This window comes from Cnephaeus nilssonii (assembly GCF_951640355.1).
Source record: "Cnephaeus nilssonii genome assembly, chromosome: 12".
Taxonomy (NCBI): domain Eukaryota; kingdom Metazoa; phylum Chordata; class Mammalia; order Chiroptera; family Vespertilionidae; genus Cnephaeus; species Cnephaeus nilssonii.
Window position 1 is genome coordinate 13967741 of NC_137083.1, and position 19581 is coordinate 13987321.

The window sequence follows — 19581 nt, forward strand, 5'->3', positions numbered from 1 at the left end:
TTGCGATTCTTTTCTGAAAGCAAAATCCTGAAAGGTAGTACAATAACCAGAGACTTGGTCACACGACTGCGTAACTGAATTGCTTTCCTGCTAGGACATCCGTTTAAAGAGGAAAAAGAAAGAAAAGGCAAAAAGCATGGGGAAACGTTGCAGTGGGTGCTGGAAGCCGTGTAAGGGATGCCTTGAGGAAAGTGTATGTGGAACTCGTGTCGCCCCCTGGTGGGCAGAGTTAGGTGGCCCAGTGCGTTGTGGGCAGGTTTCCGAGCACCTAGCTCTTACTTGCCCCCCAGTCAGCCAGCAGGATCAAAGTCTTCATTAAATACCAGTGCTTTCCCTTTCTATCTACAGGGCTGGTAAGGTGTCCTTTCCCCTCTTTTACATCAGGTTGTTTTAATAGGTTTTTGAAAATTATTTTCCTTTGGTTTGCCCTCCGTGTCTGTGACGAAACAGGTTATTTCCATGCTCTTCAAGTTGTCGTGTATTTCTTCCTTTGGTTCTTGTCTGTGAGGATTCCCTCATGCTCCGTCATTGACCCTCTGATCTGAACGTTTTCGTCATCCATCCTCTTAGCTTCAGCTGCCGTCTTCATTGGGCCCAGTTCCTAAACCCCTGTCTCTTGGGAGGGCGCCTCTGTTTCGTGCAACCACAAGGAGACCTGTATTTGAATGTCTTCTGTCACTTTAAGTGCAGTGACGCTCAAGCCAAATGTAACGTTCCCTTCCTCTCCCCATGAGCCTTCATCCTTCGTCCTCAGGTTATCTCCATCAGCGGTGTTTCCTTTCTACTGGGCGGACACGGCCGGGGACCTTGCCATTTTCAAACCTGCCTCTTTCCTCACTCATGTCTGGTACATAATCAGGCACTGACTCGGAGAGCCAGAAATCTACATGAAACACCTAAATCTAGGTCTGAACATTTTAAATAAAGCAGGTTCCCTACACTTTGCCAAAAATTGTTTTAAAAAATCATAAATATTAAGATCTTATTATTTCAGGAGATTCTGTTGTTTTCTGCTCAATGTTCTGACCTAAAAACATAATGGACCTGTCAGGTCATAGACTAGTATGAAGTCTTAGTTTATATGAAGCAGTTGGAGTCAAACACTTCATTGTCAGTGCAAAATATATACTTGCGTTAATGTTATAATGTTTTCTCCCCCCTCTACACACACACATAAATGATGCCCTTTCACTTCAAATAATGAACAGATTCAATTTCAAGGTGCCGTGTCAAATGCATGGGCCAATCCATAATGTTTAAGAAAAATTAATAAGCTATGTTGCATCTAGACCTCTTCAGCCCTGACTCATAATCCATTCCTAATGGTACATGTATCTTTTTGCTTTTAATTTCCAGATGTGACATTTATTCATGAGGGAAATAAAACATTTTTGGATAATCTCGTCAATTTTGAGAAGCTGGTAAGTAACTTGCATTGTTTCTCCCTTTTCAAATGTATACCTTTCCCTTTTGCACCAAGAAGCCAGTGGATGCAGCCCTTTTCTTCAGCGAACACGTGGCGATTTCCAGGAGCTATTTTCTGCATGTGTATAAAATGTATTGCGCTTAAAACTACGTGACTAGCAAGGTTCTGAGGACCAAATATAAAAATCTGCTTTTTAGTGTCAAAAAATGGAACTTCATTAGGTTAGCATCAGCAGTTGAGTGTATGTTATTGAACCAAAAGTAAAACATAGGAGTCCTGTCCGGGGAATTCACACTCCTGAGGTTGAGTTTTACAGCTTGAACGGTGTCTCTCTGTGTCGCAGCATGCACTGCCCTCCTGGGGAGGTGCCCACCTCCCAGCGTGGGTAGGAAGGGGGATGGGAGGGCCTGTGTGTGAGGGGAAGGACCCCCTCTCATCAGCCTGTGGACAGAGAGGGTCACCGTGGAGAGGCAGCTCTGACACACTGCCCTCCCTGCTCACAAGAAGGGTCCCCAGCCAGTGCTTTGCCACAGGGATTCTCCCGAGACATTTCCAGGACATGGCCGGGGCTTGGTTCTGCACGGGCTCCCCCTGGCCTCTGTGCCAGCCACGCCCGGGGCAGAGGAGGAGTTGCCTGTCAGAACTGAGCGAGGATAAATTAGGAGAGCTCCAGCGAGCCCCGGTGGACGACAAGAAGGATGGATGTGTCTGACCGATGAACTTTAGTCATGAATTAGATTGTCCTTCATGGTTAAGAACGATACCAGTGACCCCTGCCCATAGATCCTGGCCTCTGACTTTTCAGTCACGGTAATGGATTTGTGTGAACTCTTTCAGGAAATGACCCCCGGTTCCCTGGGAGGAGGGAGAGGGGAGGAGGAGGGAGGTGGGGGACGCAGACCATGACCACAGAACAATGCAAACTGCCGAGTCCACACGAGGTTTGGCATCTGACCTTTGCCTCCCGAGTGCCCTGCTCTAACTCGCCACAGACAGGGTGAGAGGGCTCAGGGCCACCGTACCACTCGCGGACCATGCACCTAGCATCTGAAGGCAGGCGTCAGGCTTCTTGCCATAGGTGTAAGCCCTGAGGACCATCCCTCTAGGGCTAGTTGTTTTTAAAGTGGCCATGCCTATAACTTTTCGCGTCTCTCTCTTCACTAAGTGTTTTGGAATCAGAGTTCAGTTATTTAGATACTACATACGGTCAAACCAACACAGCTGGGATTGGGCATTTAAGGTGTTGGGGTTTCGGTACTTATTCTTTGAAGATGTGTTCTGTGTCGCTGTGTAATGTTCTGAAGATCACAGGGCAGCTATTTGCAACAAAAGGCTGTAGGCGCCAACATTCTGGTTTCCAGGCAGATTAATCTCCGATGTTTGGATTCACTGTAAGGATTGAAGGACTATCAAACCTTTGGCCGATGTTTACTCCAAATCCTGGCCAATGCACCGAGTGAAGAGCGCCAGATAAGCTTTGGAGAGCATGTGTGAAGATATAGGGTGAGGTTTGTCACGCGGGTGGAATTCCCTATAAAGGTCCAGTAAGTTCCCTTGGAATATGGGAGAACAATTGCACTCTGTACGCAGACGGTTACCCATTGTTAAGGGCTGACGGGTGCTTGACCCTCTGCCGGAGTGAACCAGTGGTTTGGTTAAGCTCATTGTGTCATTTCCCCTAAGTGCTACGAGGGAGAGAACAATTCAGTAATGGCACAATGGGGAGCGCGCGATGGAGGGGCCCGGCCCCTGCTCTCCTTATTTCTGACCAGCATCTTGGTCTCCCCTGCTTCCCCCAGCAGCCCCGGGAAGGCCTTCAACGCCTGCCGATGTCATCCGGGGTCTTGCTTTCATCCGTGCTCAGATGTCATACTAACCATTGGGGCTCAAACTAAGAAAGTCCACCTAGTAGTACATCTACTGTGGTCAGTAATTATCTGTACCCTTAATTCTTTAAGAAAGTTTGAGGAAATAGCATAGCATATGTAAGTGATACCTTATTTTCCATTTTAAATTCCTAAAGAGAACTTTTATTAAGAAGACAGAAGCAACGTTCTGTAAGGCCATATAGGACACACACTGGTTCCTAGGCCTCGACGTAGATGGCATTTAAGATACAGCACACCTGCTGCTGACCCCCTCCTGGCACAGAAAAGACGGGGTGACGTTAGAATTTTCTGGAAGGGCATATATCTATTGTACATAACCTATGTTATCCTCAGATGCCGGGGAATGAAATTGAATTTCCTAGGAGAGGCAGTTTTTTTAAGGATATTTCTCAGCAAAGGACAGGGTTTCGCTTACGCTAAAACAGGTTCATCTTTCACAATAATGAACCAATAGAACGTAACTGAATTAACTTGTGGGGAGCCAATTCCTCATGACGGATATTAGCTTAACCAGCTCGCGGAGAAGTCAGTGCATTATCTTTATCTGGCTGATCCAGGCCGACACATTAACTCAGGAGACCCGGGAGCGCTCAGCGGGCCTAACGAGGTTCCCGCTGTTCCCCACGCTGCCTCAGCGGCTCCCCGTGCTCCAGTCCAACCTGTGACATCGTGAGGAAGCAAATGCTCTCCCCTTCCTCCTCTCCACCCCTCAATGGGAGGAGCATCCTCTTTTCACCACATCGTCCTCTCTGCGCCCTCAGGAAGCCTAACGATGAGGCTCAGGGCTCAGGTTCCGCGCTCAGGACCGAGCCCTGCGTGCGCTGCACCAATGGCACATGACAGACATCAGTGTGACGCCGCGGCTGACACCCGCGAGGGGCTGCCGGGAGCAGCGGCCCACGGGGGGAGGAAACGTAACAATGCACTCGCAGACATGAGTCAGGCCCGTTTCCGTCACACAGGCAACGGAGCGACTGCTCTAATCACTGTCCTATTTAATGCTCCGCCACTTAGAAATGCAGCTGTGAGAACAGTTCAGTAAGTAGGTCACATTCACACACGACAGGTCCTGTAGTTCTGTAGTATCCACTTTATGTCAGCAGCGGTCCCATGTGTTTGCCATGTCTGCACGGCCCCGGGCTCCGGGCGCACACACAGGGCATGGCAGGTGCTGCCGCCTGGAGGGGTTTGGGGCACCAGGTGATGAACAGTGCGGATGCTTGGATAATGGGATGATGTTTGGATTTTGATATGAAACAAATCAGGGAGTCACTGGGACTTTCCCGAAGACTAGAGCAGGAGGACGAGAGTGTCTGGAGATGATTCTGGAACGTGATGGGGGGACCTGGAGCGGACAGTGGCCTTGCCCTAAAGGCTGTGTTTCCTCCATCGTGGAAAACCAAGCGCTTAGAAGGCTGTTGCAGGGGCACCAATAGGGGGCGGTGGGGTCTCGTCCGAAGCAGCCGCGAGCTGAAGAAGACTTTTGCCTGGAGACCGGTGAGGACTGGAAAGAAAGACGTTGAAGTAGAACACTGGGGAGTCCAGGAGGGAATCTAATTATACATTTTTGTGAAGATACGGAGGTTCTAGAAAATGTTTACCTTCCATGAACGCCTCCCTTCCTCTCACCATTTGAGACACGTGAACCTTGGATTCCACAAAAATGCCAACCTCCCTTTGGCAGGTGGTGTGAGTCAACGTGCCTGGCAGCTGGTAGATGCCGGCAGACAGAGCCGGCTGGTGGGACCTGGTGGACAGCGGAAGCTCCACAACAAATGCCACAACACAAAGCCCATTGCAGTGCACAAAGGACAGGGGGAGGGTGGGGAGGGACGCCTCGCAGGTTCACCGGGAGAGCTCAGTGCGGCCTCCTGGGGAAGAGGGGCGCGGGGCACCGCCTGGAGGGCAAAGCCTTCGGTGGGGACGGGTGGGCAGCGGGCGGAGGAGAGCTGCATCTTTGAGTGTGTTTTCCCGGGCCTCCAGGGCTCTGTTAGAATTGTGCAGCTAGATGGGGGAGCCCCTGTTTCTACAGACAAGGACTAAATACTCTTCTGTAACCCAAGCTCAGTGTTATCACTTAAAGGCCAGCTCCAAGTTACACCCGAGGGTGTAAATACCCATCGATCCCCACAAACATGCTACTTGGGCCTCACCCACAGTAACCCTCCCACTGACCTGCTTCCTGCTTGCCTTCCAGCATATGATTGCAGACACCGTCCGAACCCTGAGACACTGCAGGGCCAACCAGTTTGGTGAGTAACCGCCGTCGGCGTGCAATGTATTCACATGCAGCAGAGTAGACGGTGACCCTGTCACAAGGGTTTGTGGTAAAACATGTAAGCAGACTGTGAAGTATAATGTGCACATTGTACCATACACTGCCCTCTCTGTGTCTGATCTCTGCGTGTTTGGAATGCAGAGGGAGGCAAGATTGTACTGTAGAGAGTGACTTTGGACAGTCAGAAGCTCCCACCCCACCCCAGGAAGTCTTGTTAGTTTGCCCATTGGCACAGAAATGCCAGTGGGTTTATCAGGGGCGACCCGTCCCTAACCTCTCTGCCTGGAGCCTTCCTGGAATAGGAATATCGTTGTGAATGTGCCTAATGCAGCCTCCCAGCGTCTGTCCTCCTCTCCAACAACAATGTCCTGTCTGGAGTTGCCTTTCCCTGAAAAGGTGTGTTTCTGAGCATTTTTGTAGACTCCCCACTGAGGCCCATGTAAGCAGGAATATTCCTTCTTTTCTGAATCTTGGGCACAATTTACATTATGTTTTGGTCGTGTTAAAACACTGCAGGAAGGAAGGAAATCGACTGTATTGAGTTCACGGAGCTTTCGCCTGGGCGGTGGGATCCTGTCCCCAGTATTGGTGACTGGTGAATGGAGATATTACCCTGCGGGTACGGAGCAGGGGAAGCTCGGAGGTTAATCACACAGCCGTTACTCACCCCGAGTCCTCCCGATTTCCTGGCCCATGCCCTGCCCTTGCCTTCTGCAGATTCAGTAGATATAAAGGGCAATTTAAAAAATAGGAAGTTGAATTCAAAAATTATAAATCCATCAAAGGTGTCCGCTAAGTAAAACTTACTTTGTTAAGTAATCCATCCTCATTGTAAGACAGTTTTTCTTTAACAACACGGGATGTATGTAAAGTAGAAAATCAAAGGCGCACTTTCTAAGGGTGGGTGCACATTCTTAAGAATTTTTTTTTTTTCGTCTGGGCTGGTCTTGGCTGGCTGTATCACCCCCCAACAAAACAACTGAACATCTGTATGAATTCTGTTCGAAAGGAAGAATTATAAATGCAAGACCTAATTTTCTAAATACTCATATCAATACCATTTGATATGTGCTTATAATTCTCCATTAAGCACACAAGTACAATAATATTCACATCAGTTAATACCATTGGATATGTGCTTATATAATTCTCCAGTAAGCACACAAGTACAATGCTGTTACAATAGAAACAGCGATAGTAACGTTATCCTGGAGATCCTTTCAAGTGCACAAGTATAATGTTGCTAACGAGTTCATATTTCTTTCATCCTCCTGTGCTTCCCACGTATTTATGGGCACTCAGCTAATTCTAAGACTTCAGTCTCATTACTAAGGGCCCTGGTTTATATGTGCTGCAAGTGTGGACAGGAAGGCTGGGCTGACCTTGACCCTGTCTTGAACCTGCCATCACCAGAGAGGAAGTCTCCTTAGCACAAAGCAAAGGAGAAATTCATTTAACTATGAGGCCTGTTTGTGTTCTATATTTCTGTATCTTTAAAAATCACATATGTGACTGAGTTGCCTCAATTCAAGGTGACAGTTTAGGTAGGCATGGTAAGCCACTGTCGGCATTTGGGATAAAATAAGATCAATCAAGGCCCCTATAAGCTATGGGGTGCCTGCAAGTGTCCGTTGTCATGATCGGAACCATTCGTTCTATCTTCTTCTCTTAAGGCCAGAAATTTAACAACAAAATTACCTTGGTAGCATCGTGTGTTCGACACCAGTGTTCACGAAGCTGCCACATTATCTGGTGTCTCCGGAAACAGCCTCTGGAATGACACAGCCTTTGCTCACTTTCAAACAAGTAGGACGGTGAAAACATCAACTCCTGGTGCTTTTCACCTTTTGAAACCAGAAAGTCTTATTTCTGTTAAACCTGAGGATGATAAGCCACCCAGGACATACAGGCCTTAGATTATCAAACACATTGCCGTAGAGGAGGGAGAAGAAAACAGCTGCTTTGAAATGTCCGCCTCCTCAGGCCCCGCCCCTCTGTTCGGACTGAGCGCAGCCTGGGCCCTGCTCCCCCCCCCCCCCCCCCAGAAATCCCGACGCCAGTGACCTCACGCCGCTCACTCGCGGTCACATTGTCCTCCGCGGCCCAGCTCGGTCTCCGGGGCCCCGGGGTTGGGGTGCGGGTGGATGTGTTCATGTCTGAGTATGGGAAGTGAGCCTGCCCCATTGTCCAGGCCCCCTTATCTCTGGCTCCTTATCAGAGCTGCCACCAGCGGGGCACGTGTGTGTTCACAGTGCACCGAAGCCGGGCGGCCCCGCGGTATTTAACCACCCCGGGTCCTGGATGGGGAGTGCAAACCCCCTGCCTCGCCTTCCACGGGGTAGATGTTAGCCCAGCCGCGTCCTTTAGGAACCTGCGGTGCCTGTTAGCCATGCCTTACCTTTAGTTCTGTGATATCCGTTCATTTAATGGGTCCCTTCATTTTTTTCCCCCAAAAAATAAGGACACCAAAAAGAATTGTGTCTGTGCACTCACCAGGTTAGCAGTGATCTCCGACAGCTCCAGACTGAGATTAAGAGCCCGTGAGAGCCATTGACATGGGCATGTCTTGAGACACGGGACCTCAGACCATGGACCGGGCGCCACAGGGCCCGGGTTCCAGTCCCACGCGGCACTCACTCGTGTGTGTGCTGCTTCCCAGCTGCTGGATGCTGTGTTCTGTTAGGTAATAAACACTGTAGACAGGTGGTAAGACAAACACCTTGCCAGGTCTAAACACCTGGCCGAGGAACCTAGTCCGAGCTGAGAACGCAGCTGCCCGGTTAGCATCGAGCGCTCCCCTGCGAGCCTGACTCACGGAGCCTGCCGGGTAGGTTTACACTAAGCCTTACCGAGGGGTCTACTGGGATTTAGCCATAACATCACCATGCTCATGGGACTAACTGGGGGGTTTTTTTTTCCTCCAAAAAATTAGGAGGGGATGTGTCTCCGAAAGAGCACCACGAGCTAAAGTCCTACGTCACCCACCTGTACGTCATCGACAGCCAGCAGGCCCTGTTCGAGCTCTCCCACCGGATCGAGCCCCGGGCGTGAGCCCAGCCGCGCCCCCTGAGCACCTGCAGCTCTCCCGCCATGGACGTCAGTGCCCAGCACGTCCCTTCCCTGGGAGGAAAGAAGCTGCTGAGTTTTATCAGTAACTCACAAGACACGCTCCAGCCACCCGCGGTGGGGAAGGGCCTCACCGCTCTCGCTCTCGGACGAGAAGGCAGAAGACTCAGAGCACCTTGGCACGGGGAAGTCCGGTTCCTTACACGGACATTGTTGATCCCCTCCAGTTTTCAACTTGAGATGTGCCAGCATCACGACCAGGGATCCTGTCTTGTTACAGCGGCCAGATATTCCAGCGAGAGCGTGCGTGACACAGGAGCAGCGCTGCCTCGCGGGGGAGCAGGCCACTGTGTGTAGGCTGTCCACGAAGGGGCTTGTTTGAACCCCAGAAGGAGTGAGGGCACGTCCGGATTTCCAGGGAGAAGGCGTGGTCTCTGCTGATACACACTGTGACCTCACCGGAGGCCCCTTGTGTCTGGGGAGCCCGTGCCCTGAGCCCCGGAAGGGAAACGTCAGGGCAGGCCTTGCTTTGCACCCACAATCACTTACGGATGTCAGCTCGCCGGTGAAGTCCGTTTCTGCTCAACTGATTTGCAGCTGTGGACAAGTTAGGCTACGTGGCTTTGCCAATAAGGAAAAATAAGAATCCTTAGGAGATTGACGCGTGGTTTAATTTCCGGGGATTTTCTTGACGCGTGCAAGCAGGCTCTCCTCCTATTGGGAACAATACGATTTTTGAAAGAGCGCAGTGCCTGACACATCGTAGGCTCCGTGACCGTTCATCAGGGTGACAGTCAGAGGAGCCTGACGGTGCCCTGGTGCTCTGCTCGCCTCCGCGGGCTCCTTGCCCGCCGCGTGCAGGGGTGGCAGCCGGCCCAGGGAGGTGAGTGGGGTGGGATGTGCGAGGCACTCCGCACTCCGCCCCTAGTGAAGAGCAAGGGAGGAAGATGGTGCTGATTGCCCGCCTCACAGCAAACATCTGGTTTAAGTTGGACCCTCACAGTTCGCCTAGAGTTCACCTTCCAGCCAAATTTGTTTATTTGTTTTCCTCCGAGTCTTTTAAGTCTTTTTTTTTTTTAATTTCCATTTTTATAGATTAGGGCTCCTCCAGTAAATAAGACCCTGGCTCTTCTCCAGAATGGGTTAGCGTCCCCTTGCCCTTCATAAAAGCCGGTGGGATACAGCAATGACATGCACCCGGCCAGCTAGATACTTACCACGTTGCTGAGATCCCAGGCCCCGGCTTCCTATGCCAGGTCCACGCACGTTCCAGCCCTGGGAGCCGGTGCTCTTCTCAGCCCGGCCGCCTGTGCGTCTTGTAGCTTCCTGCCACCTCAGCACCTCCATCCGGGGCAGCCTGTCCCCTCACAGCAGGGCTGTGTCCTGGCTCAGGAGCCCCAGAGAGCTTGAGTCGCTGGAAGGAGCCACGGGGAGAAGAATGTTGTTGGAACTTGCAGAGAGATTGCGTCTGCCCCAGCATGTAAACGTCAGCCCTGAAAATTCGCAGGATTTTGTCGAAAGCACCACCCAGGGCCGGCCCACTAGAGAAATGCTCCCAGCTGCTAGGGCTGGAAGGAGACCCACTGGAGGGGACCTGAGCCTGGAGCCAGGGCAGCAGGCTTCCCTGGGGGCCGATCACACGCTGCAGGGGGCAGGGGCGGAGCGTTGGCCCAGTCAAACCATCTAAGGCCATTTTGATACTGTCTCCCTGTTTTGCATTTAAGTTTTTATTCACATAGGATCTGCTTTGCTCCAACGAAAACTATTGCAGTTTCTTTAGTGGAGAACTTTTTCAGCAAAGCCCCCTTTGCTTAGACCTCATTTCAGATATGTCCACGGCCAGACAAATCCACACGTGCATCACGTTTAAACCCATCTTGGTAGTGTAGGCAGAGCATGCCGTGGCAGACACAGGCGGGGGAGAGCGTGGTGCGGTCACGTTTCCTGCAGCCGTGGTCGGTGGCTCTCGGGGCAGCCGAGGGAAGGGAGGATTTTGTTCTGTTTAGATTTGCTTTTCCATCCCCATCTTCTGAATGTCCACATCTCCCAATCTTTCTGAAAGTTACCAGCTGTCTCCAGCGATGTCCCAGGCAGCCGCTCTGAGAGATTTCAGAAGCGCGGAGGAGACGTAAGCCTGGGACTAAAGAATTCAAGGCGGAACTGTGGGAGCCGGGTTTAGTGCAACATGGAGTGCTTTCTGAAAACCTGAGCCCCCAACCGTGAGCGGCCAACGTGGGGCTCAGCAGCTCCCTGTGAGCGGGGATGGTCTGTGCTCCCTCCAAATCCTGCCGCAGCCTCTGGAATAGGTCTTGTGCTGGCTAGACAGACGGATGGACTGGAAGATGTCTGTGCTGCTTCCCGGCTCTTTTAGATGTTTATGATCGCATAGAACCTCCATTCGCCCTGGAAATCTGCCAGCTGCCGCCATCACCGGCCCTTCCGAGTACTTCTCTCTGTCAGCATCCCGGCGAACCAGCCCCGCTTAGAAATCAGCACGGGCAGGTGCCCGTGGGCAAAACCGCAACCTTGCCAAATGTCTTCTTTCTCCATTCCGTACTTACAGATGCCCCACAGACTGCAGCGTTTCAGAGTCACTCTTCGTTATGATCTGCACAATTGCCAAATGGTTGCCCTGATAAATAGGATGGCCTGCACTCGCTTTATTCTATTTCATCAATTATGTTTAGAAGAAGTTCATTTACCCAGAAACCCTGTCCACAGGCAAGTCAGGTGGGGTGTGCACCGAGCTCGGCAGCGTGAGGATAAAGTAAAAGCCCACCCCTCCCAGTCGGCAGGGGCAGATGCCTCTCGGGGAGGCTTACCGCCTCCTGGTGGGAGAAATGGCTGCAGGAAGGAGAGGGTGCCTGGGACCTGGGCCCCCAGAGCTGGGCTTGCCCTGCGGCCCCCGTCCCAGCCCGGCCGCCTTGTGACAGCCGTCACGTACACAGTCGCAGACTCAGTGTTCCCAAATGGCACAAGTAACCCGAGCTTCTCGGAAACTAGGGGAAACCGTGAAAATGGGGACCATCGGGTGCCCTGCCATGGCCTGACACGGAGTTTTCTTTTCGACGCTTCAAACATGTCCTTAAAATTTCAGCCTGCTTGTGACGAGCGGGCCACTGTGCTGGACACTGGGAGGGGGGAAATGTTTTTAAAATTTGCCAAAAAGCTAGATGAAAATGTACTACTGTAAAAAGCAAAGCTGTACATACTAAACGTTTTTTAGCAGAGTACTATTTATTTGCATAGCCTATTTATTGTATTCGTGTCGCGCTGTTATTAAATACTGGGACGGAATCAGTGAGCTGCAGCAAGGACGCTGGCCTTCTGATGTGCCATTCATTAGGACTGCGGTGGCGTCCGCTGGCGTGAGCGCTCAGCCGATAGAAACCCGCGGCCAGGGTGCCCACCTAACTTCTCAGGGACCACACCCCGTAGTTTTCCACCATCACCGGAGCTGGTAAACATGAAACATGGGTTGAGTTACCAGAATTGCCATTAACAGTATTTCCCTTCTCGGATTTCATGCTTTCTGCTTCTGTACATATATGACTGTGCTGTGTATTTATCGAAGCTAGTAAGCAATAATTTATATGTAAAAAAAAACGGCCGGGCAATATAAGGTTGAAAACTTATATGTCACTGTTACCTTACCTTGTATTTTCAAGTGTTTTTTTTAAAAACTGCTTTTCCAAATATAAGATGATGCTAATAACGCTATCCGTGCCTGGGAGCTTCTTGCTGTGTCCGTGACGCGTGTGGGTGCGCAGCCCGCGTTGGGGCGGCTTATTACATGCAGTAGTTGGAGCTCGGAAATGGCTTGCTCCCTGCGAGAGCTGGGAGGGGGTGAAGCGGTCTGGGGCAGCCCACAGACGCCCACATCACGCACGCTGCCCCTGAGTTCCTGCAGACCCTCGTGCCCTGGGCTGGAAATCGCATCAGCTTCCTCGGGTTCTAGGCTTTGGAGAGTTCAGCGACGCCCTCGTCACCTCACCCCCTGGAGCAGGGCCAGGGGCCGGGGAAGCGCTGAGCCCTGCTGGGATGGCCTGGGCCTAGGCAGAGCCTTGGCACACAAGTGTGGGCAGATGCTTCCGCAGCGGGGGGCTCACGACGCTCTGGGGACACGGGATGTCTCGGTGCCCACGCACCCCGGTGGCCTGTCCTTCCAACCCTCCCTCCCCCGCTCTGGAAGGGTGCCACGTCCTGCCCCCCGGTGTCCGGCTGGGCCCGCGTGGTGGTGCCTCCCCGCACAGGGTGTGTGTCTTCCCAGGTTGAACTCCCAGCGGCCAAGGTCCCGCTCTGTCCGGTGAACAAAGGGAGGGAGTGGCCGTGTGGCCCGTAAACCGGAGCGTCACCCGGCAACCTGCACCTGCCCGTCTCCTGCCGAGACTCAGTGAGCCAGGCGAGCAGGGGAGGCGGCGCCATCGCCTGCTCTCCAGCTTTGAAGGACGTGTAACGAGTGAGAAATAAAACGTCATCATTAGAAGCTACTGGGATTGGGGGTCGGTGGGGCTTGGGCGTGTCTCTGGAGAATTTAGCCTGAGCTGGCGGGTAGGTACAGTCTCCCAGGACACTGTCCTTGATAAACTGCCCTTTCCCTCAGCCCACGGGTGGGCCAGAGTCCCAATGCACGAGACCCCTGTCCTCCCAGATGGTGCAAAGGCTTGTCTCTGTGGGAAAGGGAAAGGGAGACCCCAGATGAGTTTCTCGGGACTTTCATCCCCAGGAAGTGGCACTTCGTGAGACAAGGGAAGGGGTGGGGCACACAGGGGCCAGAGCGAGGGACCCCTGAGCTTCCTGGTGTCCTGGTCACATCATCGCCATCCCCATCCCGGGGGCAGGCCCCCCCCCCCCCCCCCCCCCGCATAAAATCCGAGTGAGCGCACAGGCCAGGAAGGGCGGGAGCCAGACTCCACGTCGGGAGGGAGTAGGGAAGAAAGGGGCGTTCCCATGGCCCGGGTACTGGGGATTTTCTTCACTGGGGTTTCCCAGACTGGAAAGGCAAGGGCTCCTGCCAACTCAGAAGCCAGTTCTTGTTCAGATCTGCAAACCCCGAAATCTGGTCCTGGCCCCGGTGCACGAACACAGAATCGTGTTCCAGGCACTGAGAGCTCCGTGTCGGCAGGCTCTCCTTTCGGGTCTTCTGGGTCCCGGTGAGCCGCTGTGCCTGGTTCCACTCGCTGCCGCACACAAGAGGTTCCTAAGCTTTACACAGACTGATCCTCAGTAAAGTGGTCCTGGTCCTGGCCCCACCCTGACGTGGCGGAGAAGCCTCCCCCCACCACCACCCCTACCACCCCCACCCTGCCCGCACACCTGCTGAGCAAGGCCTGGCTCCTGTTCACTGGGCTCCTGGGGACACGAGCTGGGACCCTGCTCCAGCCTCACTCAGAGCCCGTCACATCGCAGCTCTCGGTTTTGTTTCCCTTATGGTGACTTGGTCTTTGCCCTGGAGGAGCTGGGCCTACTCAGTCCAGCAGGGCTCCTTCCCTTTCTCGGCCAGCGGTCCTCCAGGGGTGGCTCAGGGCCCCCTGTGGTCAGCTGTCAGGGCACGTCTGCCTCGCGGCCACTTCACTCCTCCCCACGGCACCTGCAGCCCCTCCTGAGCCCACGCTTCACCCAGCCCCGAGGTGACGAGGTGACAGAACTCCTGGTCCTCCTCCTTGGATGGCCCTGCACTCTCCCAAGCCCTTCCCCGCTGCCTGGCCACACCACCCCGCCCTCTATTTTCCGCTAAAACCACACCAAGGGGCAGACCTTCTCCACAGACCACCTACGAAGAGAAGACCAAGCCCGCCCAATTGTAGACCCCCCCGCCCCCCACTGTCTAACATCCCCTACCCCCACTTTCTCCAGGTAAGTGGGGGTCGGGGAGGCAGGTGGTGCTGACTAGACTTTTCTCCTCCCAGGAGGACTCGCAGGTGGTCCAGGTCCCAGCGTGGAGCCGGGAGCTGGGATGCTGCCTGGGAGCGGGCACTGACCCTCTGTCCTGAGGCCCCTTCCCTGCTCCGATGGTGGGAGGTTCCCAAGTTGTCTGTGTGGTTAGAGGCTGTAATTGCCCGTTAGAACTTGAGTGAAAATGATGGCATTCTGAGAAAAGTCCCTGCAGTAGACACTTGGAACCCTAGCCGAGAGAGAGAGAGAGAGAGAGAGAGAGAGAGAGAGAGAGAGAGAAAAGAGAGAGAGGTTGAAGTCCCGACAGCAGTTGGCCCCTCGGAGGCTGGAGGCAGGGGCGAGGGCTTTCCCAAGTTCTGGCCACAGGGCCTCTTGGCGGCTCCTGCTGGTGGGTCCTTTCTCCAGAGAGTCTGCTGTGGTGAGTGACGCCAGCACCAAGGCCAAACCAGGAACTACCTTGGCTCCCAGCCCAGCACCCAGTTCTCCACCAGCGGCTCCCTCTTTGCCCCCCCCCCCCCCCCCGCATGAGCGCAGCCCTGCCGCCTCCCTCCAGCCATGGCAGTGACCTGCTACCCCATCGCCCTCCCTCGAGTCTAAATGCCCCCCATCTCATCTCCAAACTGCTCTCCGAAACATGTTTTTGTTCTAAAACACAAATCTGATGTGTGGTTTTTTTCCATCTGAAAATCCTTCAATAGCACCCCCAGGCCATAGAGCTAAATAAACCTCAACGGCATACAAGGGCTTCACATTTCGGCCTCGACTTACCTGTTCAGGGCCAAAGAGATGGGGCCGATGCCCCAGGACACTAATAAGGTGGAAGCCCCTTTAACCTCGTATCCCTCATGGGGAGATGAATGGATTCTTACTAAAGAAAATGCCTGTTGACAATGACACGCACCAGACAGTTGCTAAACAAGTAAGTGTTTATGAGGCTTAGTTGCTACTTGCAAGGTATTCAATCCTAAAGCCAGACTGACAGGGATACAGAGCTAGCTGGGGTTGGGGGTCCCTCACCGGAGGAGCCCAGGCCACCGGAATTGCATTCAGGATAGATGAACCCTTCCCCACCAGAGATGTGCAAACAGACCTAAGCCCACCTAGCAATCCGGTCACAGGATGCGGCTGTGCTAGGAGGCCTCTGGGATCCTTCGGCCGGGCTGTAAAGAAAGCGTGCAGGCCTGTGATTGCTAGAGCTAATTACTTGGGCTTTATTCAAGGAAGTGGCTTGGCTGCTGTGGGAAATAAGAACTGTTCGTGCTCCTTTGTATTCTAGTGACCTGGGCTGGGCCGGAGCTGGCCGGGGAGGCAGAGGGCGGAAGCCGGAAAGGAGTGCCTCGCCGCTCCCTGTCCGGTGCCCCTGCTGACTCCACAGTCCTGCCCTGGACGCAGGCCTGCCACAAACAGCCAAACAAAGGCCTCCATCCGCAGAGGGCCTGCCTCCAGGTACCAAGCTGCTGCCCCCCCCCCCCCCGCAAGGGAAAGGAGGGGGCTCTGGTCTGCTGTCGCTGTGTTCCCAGCCCAGCCCTCTGGCCCTTCGTGCCTTCTCCCTCAGGCTCCCTGCCTGCACCCAGTCTACTCTGCTGGATACCACATGCCAGGACCCCTTTCCTGCCTCCCAGGCAAGGCTCATCCACAACCAAGCCCTCCTGAACCCCCTTATCCCTATCGGAATTCCTGCAGCAGGTCCCACTCGTTACTCTTGGGGGAACCACCCTGCATTGTCTTGCCCCCCACCCAGCGTGGGCCGCCCAGAGGGTGAGGAGCAGGGCTAACGGTGTGGCCTCTGCAGCCAGAATGCCGCCAAGTTCAAGTCCGGCTCCGACGTGTAAGCTGAAAGCACTGGCGAAGGTCTCCACCTTGAACTTGCACCCCATAAAATGGGGGTTACTCTGCCCCCTACCTGGCAAGGTTGTATGAGAAATCGCATGAGAAAATGCAGGTGAAGTGCTTAGTGTCATGCCTGGTACCTAGTAGGCATTCAAATAACGATTGAAGATGGTGAGGATGGTGGTGATTAATGCGAGATACACACATTTGCACTCCACGGCCTGCAAGTTACTTAACTTCTCTTGTCCTTGGTTCTCTCCATTGCCCAACAAGGCATTTAGCAACATCTGTGCCCAGGGCAGCGGTGAGCAGGCAATGGACAATGCAGGGAGCTCCAGTGAGATACAAATCCGAGGTTTCCTTTTGAACCCCCACTTGCCTTGCTCCAAGCTGGGACAAAGCAAGGGCGCCCTAAAGGTTTGCTGATTGATCTGAACAATGATGTCTGCCTAGAGCCTGCAGAGTTGGCATAACCCTACTGTTAGCATCATTGACATTGTCATTCACGTATTAATAACACGGGGAGAAGAAAGGCTGACTGACCCCGGGCAGCTGACTGGGTGAAGCTGCCTGCCGGAGGGCTTTTCCTGGCCCCGCCCCCTGCTTCCTGTTCCCTGGTTTGGACCACAGGATGGGGAACTCCTAAGCAGCACGTCCACCTCACAAGCTCTGGGCTTCCCCGGGGCAACACGGAAGCATCACCGTTTCCGAGGAGACGGAGATGGACACACGCTCTCTGCCTCTAGCTGTGTCCTCTGCGGTTGGGGGCAGTTGTCTCTGGTTTCATGTGGAGTCAGTCGGTACCAGCTAAAGGGCCGACCTCTGAGCCTGAGTTGAGATGCAGTTCCCTTTGTGAGGCAGGAAAGCAGGGGCGGCCGAAAGGACAGCTCACCCTGGGCCTGTGGATGCAACTGGCCTAGTGCTTTTCTTCCTTAAAGCAACCAATAGCTAACTTTCTCTCTGCTCCACCTCTCTCTCTCTCTCTCTCTCTCTCTCTCTCTCTCTCTCTCTCTCTCTCTCTCCACCCTATCTCTGTCTCTCTCTCTCCCTCTCTTTCGTGTAAGCTAACATTAATGTGCAACAGACTTCATCAGATCTGTCTAATACATATTTCTTGAGCACCTACTATGTGCCAGGTTCCATCCTAGGTTATGGGAAGACAGACATGAAGATAACAAGGATCCCTTCCCTCATGACGCTTCGATCCAGCTGGACAGTTAGAGAGAGAGAGATAATAAAAACGACAGATGAGTGGAATACGCAGTAGTTCCCTAGATGATAAGAGGGTTGTGAAAAGCACCAAGCTCACGCAGGGAAGGGGGCTGGAGAGTGCCGGGAAGGTGGGTGGCGTGTTAGGCAGGGCGGCCAGGGAAGGCCTTAGCTATGGGTCAACTTGTGTCCCCTCCAGAGTCACATGTGAAGTCCTAACCCCCAGGATCTCAGAATCTGACCCAACTTGGACACCGGTCTTTACAGACGTGACCACGTTAGGATGCAGTGGCTATGTGGCCCTGCTCTCGTGTGGCTGTCGTCCTGAGAAGAAGGGTCAATTTGGTGATGCGTGCAGGGAGAACGCCCCGTGAACGTGGAGACAGACGTCTGCGGGCAAGCCCAGGACAGAGGCCTGGAGCAGATCCTTCCCTCCCAGCCCTCAGAGGAACCAGCCCTGCCAACCCCTTCCTGACAGCCTTCAGCCTTCAGAGCTGGGAGGCAATAAATTGTATTTTTTAGCCACCCGGCTGGTGGTGCTTTGGTACGGCAGTCCTGGGAAGGCCTGTAGCCCTGCCGGGAAGACGGGAAGGAAGGCAGGGAGCCAGCCATGCCAACACCGGAGGGATGAGCACCCGCACACAGAGGCAAGCGAGTGCAGACCCCGAAGGTGCCCCTGGGTTCAAGGCCCACAGGAGCCTGGCGTGGCTGGAAGCCAGACCACACAGAACCAGGACGTGTCTCTAACTCAGAGGAGAGACCCCTGGAAGGTGTCAAGCAGAGCGTGATAGGGTCTGATTCGTGTTTGAACCAGACCACTGCTGAGTTTTCCTCTTGGGGGCGAGGATGGAGGCAAGAAATCACCAGTGAGGAAGCTCCTGGGATGACCCACACAGTGACCTCCGCCGCTGTGGCGAGGCGGGGGGAGGGGGTGTGTGGGAGGGACGTAGAATGATTCCAGGTCTAGCTGGAAGGTAAGTCTGGCAGCGTTTGCTTAACGAGTAACCTGTTGACCTAGAGAGCCTCCGCCTCTGCAGTCACCAAAACGTGAGGCGCTCGCGACACCTGCTGGGCAGGCAGAAGGCAAACAGCTTCCTTCCCTCCCGCCCCCCTCCTTTCCCGCGAAAGAGTGCTGAGGGCAGATCCAGAAGGAAAAGTCCCCAGCTCTCCATCCGTCACTCCTGCTGGCCCGAGGTGGTTCTGTGCACAGGCCGGGCTGGGGCTTCTGTGTCAAAATGCCGGGACCAGCCAGCGGCCCTAGAGGAACTCATGTTTTTGGAGGGGACGCCCCGGGCTGGTGGTGCTGACCTTCCACAGGATCGTGTGGGCATGGAGCGCCATCTAGTGGCTCACCCGCTCAGAAGGCTGCTGAGCGCTGGGCCCTGCTGAACCAAGTGACGCTGCAAAACCCTCCCTGGGGCCCCAGATAAGTGCTTGGGTTCGCAGGCAGCCAGAGGGAGACCTCGAGAGCATCCTGAGAGCCTGAGGGTGCCCCAAATCAGCGGAGAGAGCAACCGTTCAATCTTTTCATCAACCCATTGGTTAGTGCGGGTTTTCAACATTTCTGTGCTGAAGGCAGCACCCTGAGGCAGTGGACACCAGTCTACAAAAACAAGTTGTAAGCTACTAAAAAAAGAAAATCCACGTGGCAACAGCCCCTCAGTCGTTCTTGCTTTCTTCTCCGCTGAGATTCCTTCTATATCCTCAAGGCAAAGTCACCCCGTGTTGAATAAGAGGCCCATCTTTCCTTGCAGCCGACTTGCCGTGACCGCCTCCTGGCTTCACAGGTGGCCTGTTCCGTGTGTGACTGAGCCTTCCATCTGGCAGGAGTCCCGGCTGGCACCCCCTCAGAGAGAGGCTTCGGAGGAGGCTCCGCCACGAGCCCCTGGGGCACAGTCCAGGGGCACGCCTGCCACCACCGCGGGGGCAACGCCACCTGCCCCCCAGCGCTGGGATTCGGGAGCTTTTCTTTGCAAAGACCAGTCCTC

At 53.9% G+C, this 19581-nt stretch overlaps 1 protein-coding gene across 5 annotated transcripts in view; it reads left to right on the top strand.

Moving 5' to 3' along the window:
• The window catches only part of RAPGEF5 (Rap guanine nucleotide exchange factor 5), a 199450-nt gene extending 187071 nt beyond the window's left edge, over positions 1-12379 (top strand). For all 5 annotated transcript variants that reach the window (XM_079786281.1, XM_079786283.1, XM_079786284.1 and 2 more), the window contains 3 exons: positions 1357-1421; positions 5513-5567; positions 8526-12379. In XM_079786281.1, coding sequence (XP_079642407.1) covers positions 1357-1421; positions 5513-5567; positions 8526-8644 — 239 coding nt within the window. In that variant the 3' untranslated portion in view covers positions 8645-12379. The remainder of the gene's footprint in view (positions 1-1356; positions 1422-5512; positions 5568-8525) is intronic.
• Positions 12380-19581: the final 7202 nt, after the last annotated feature.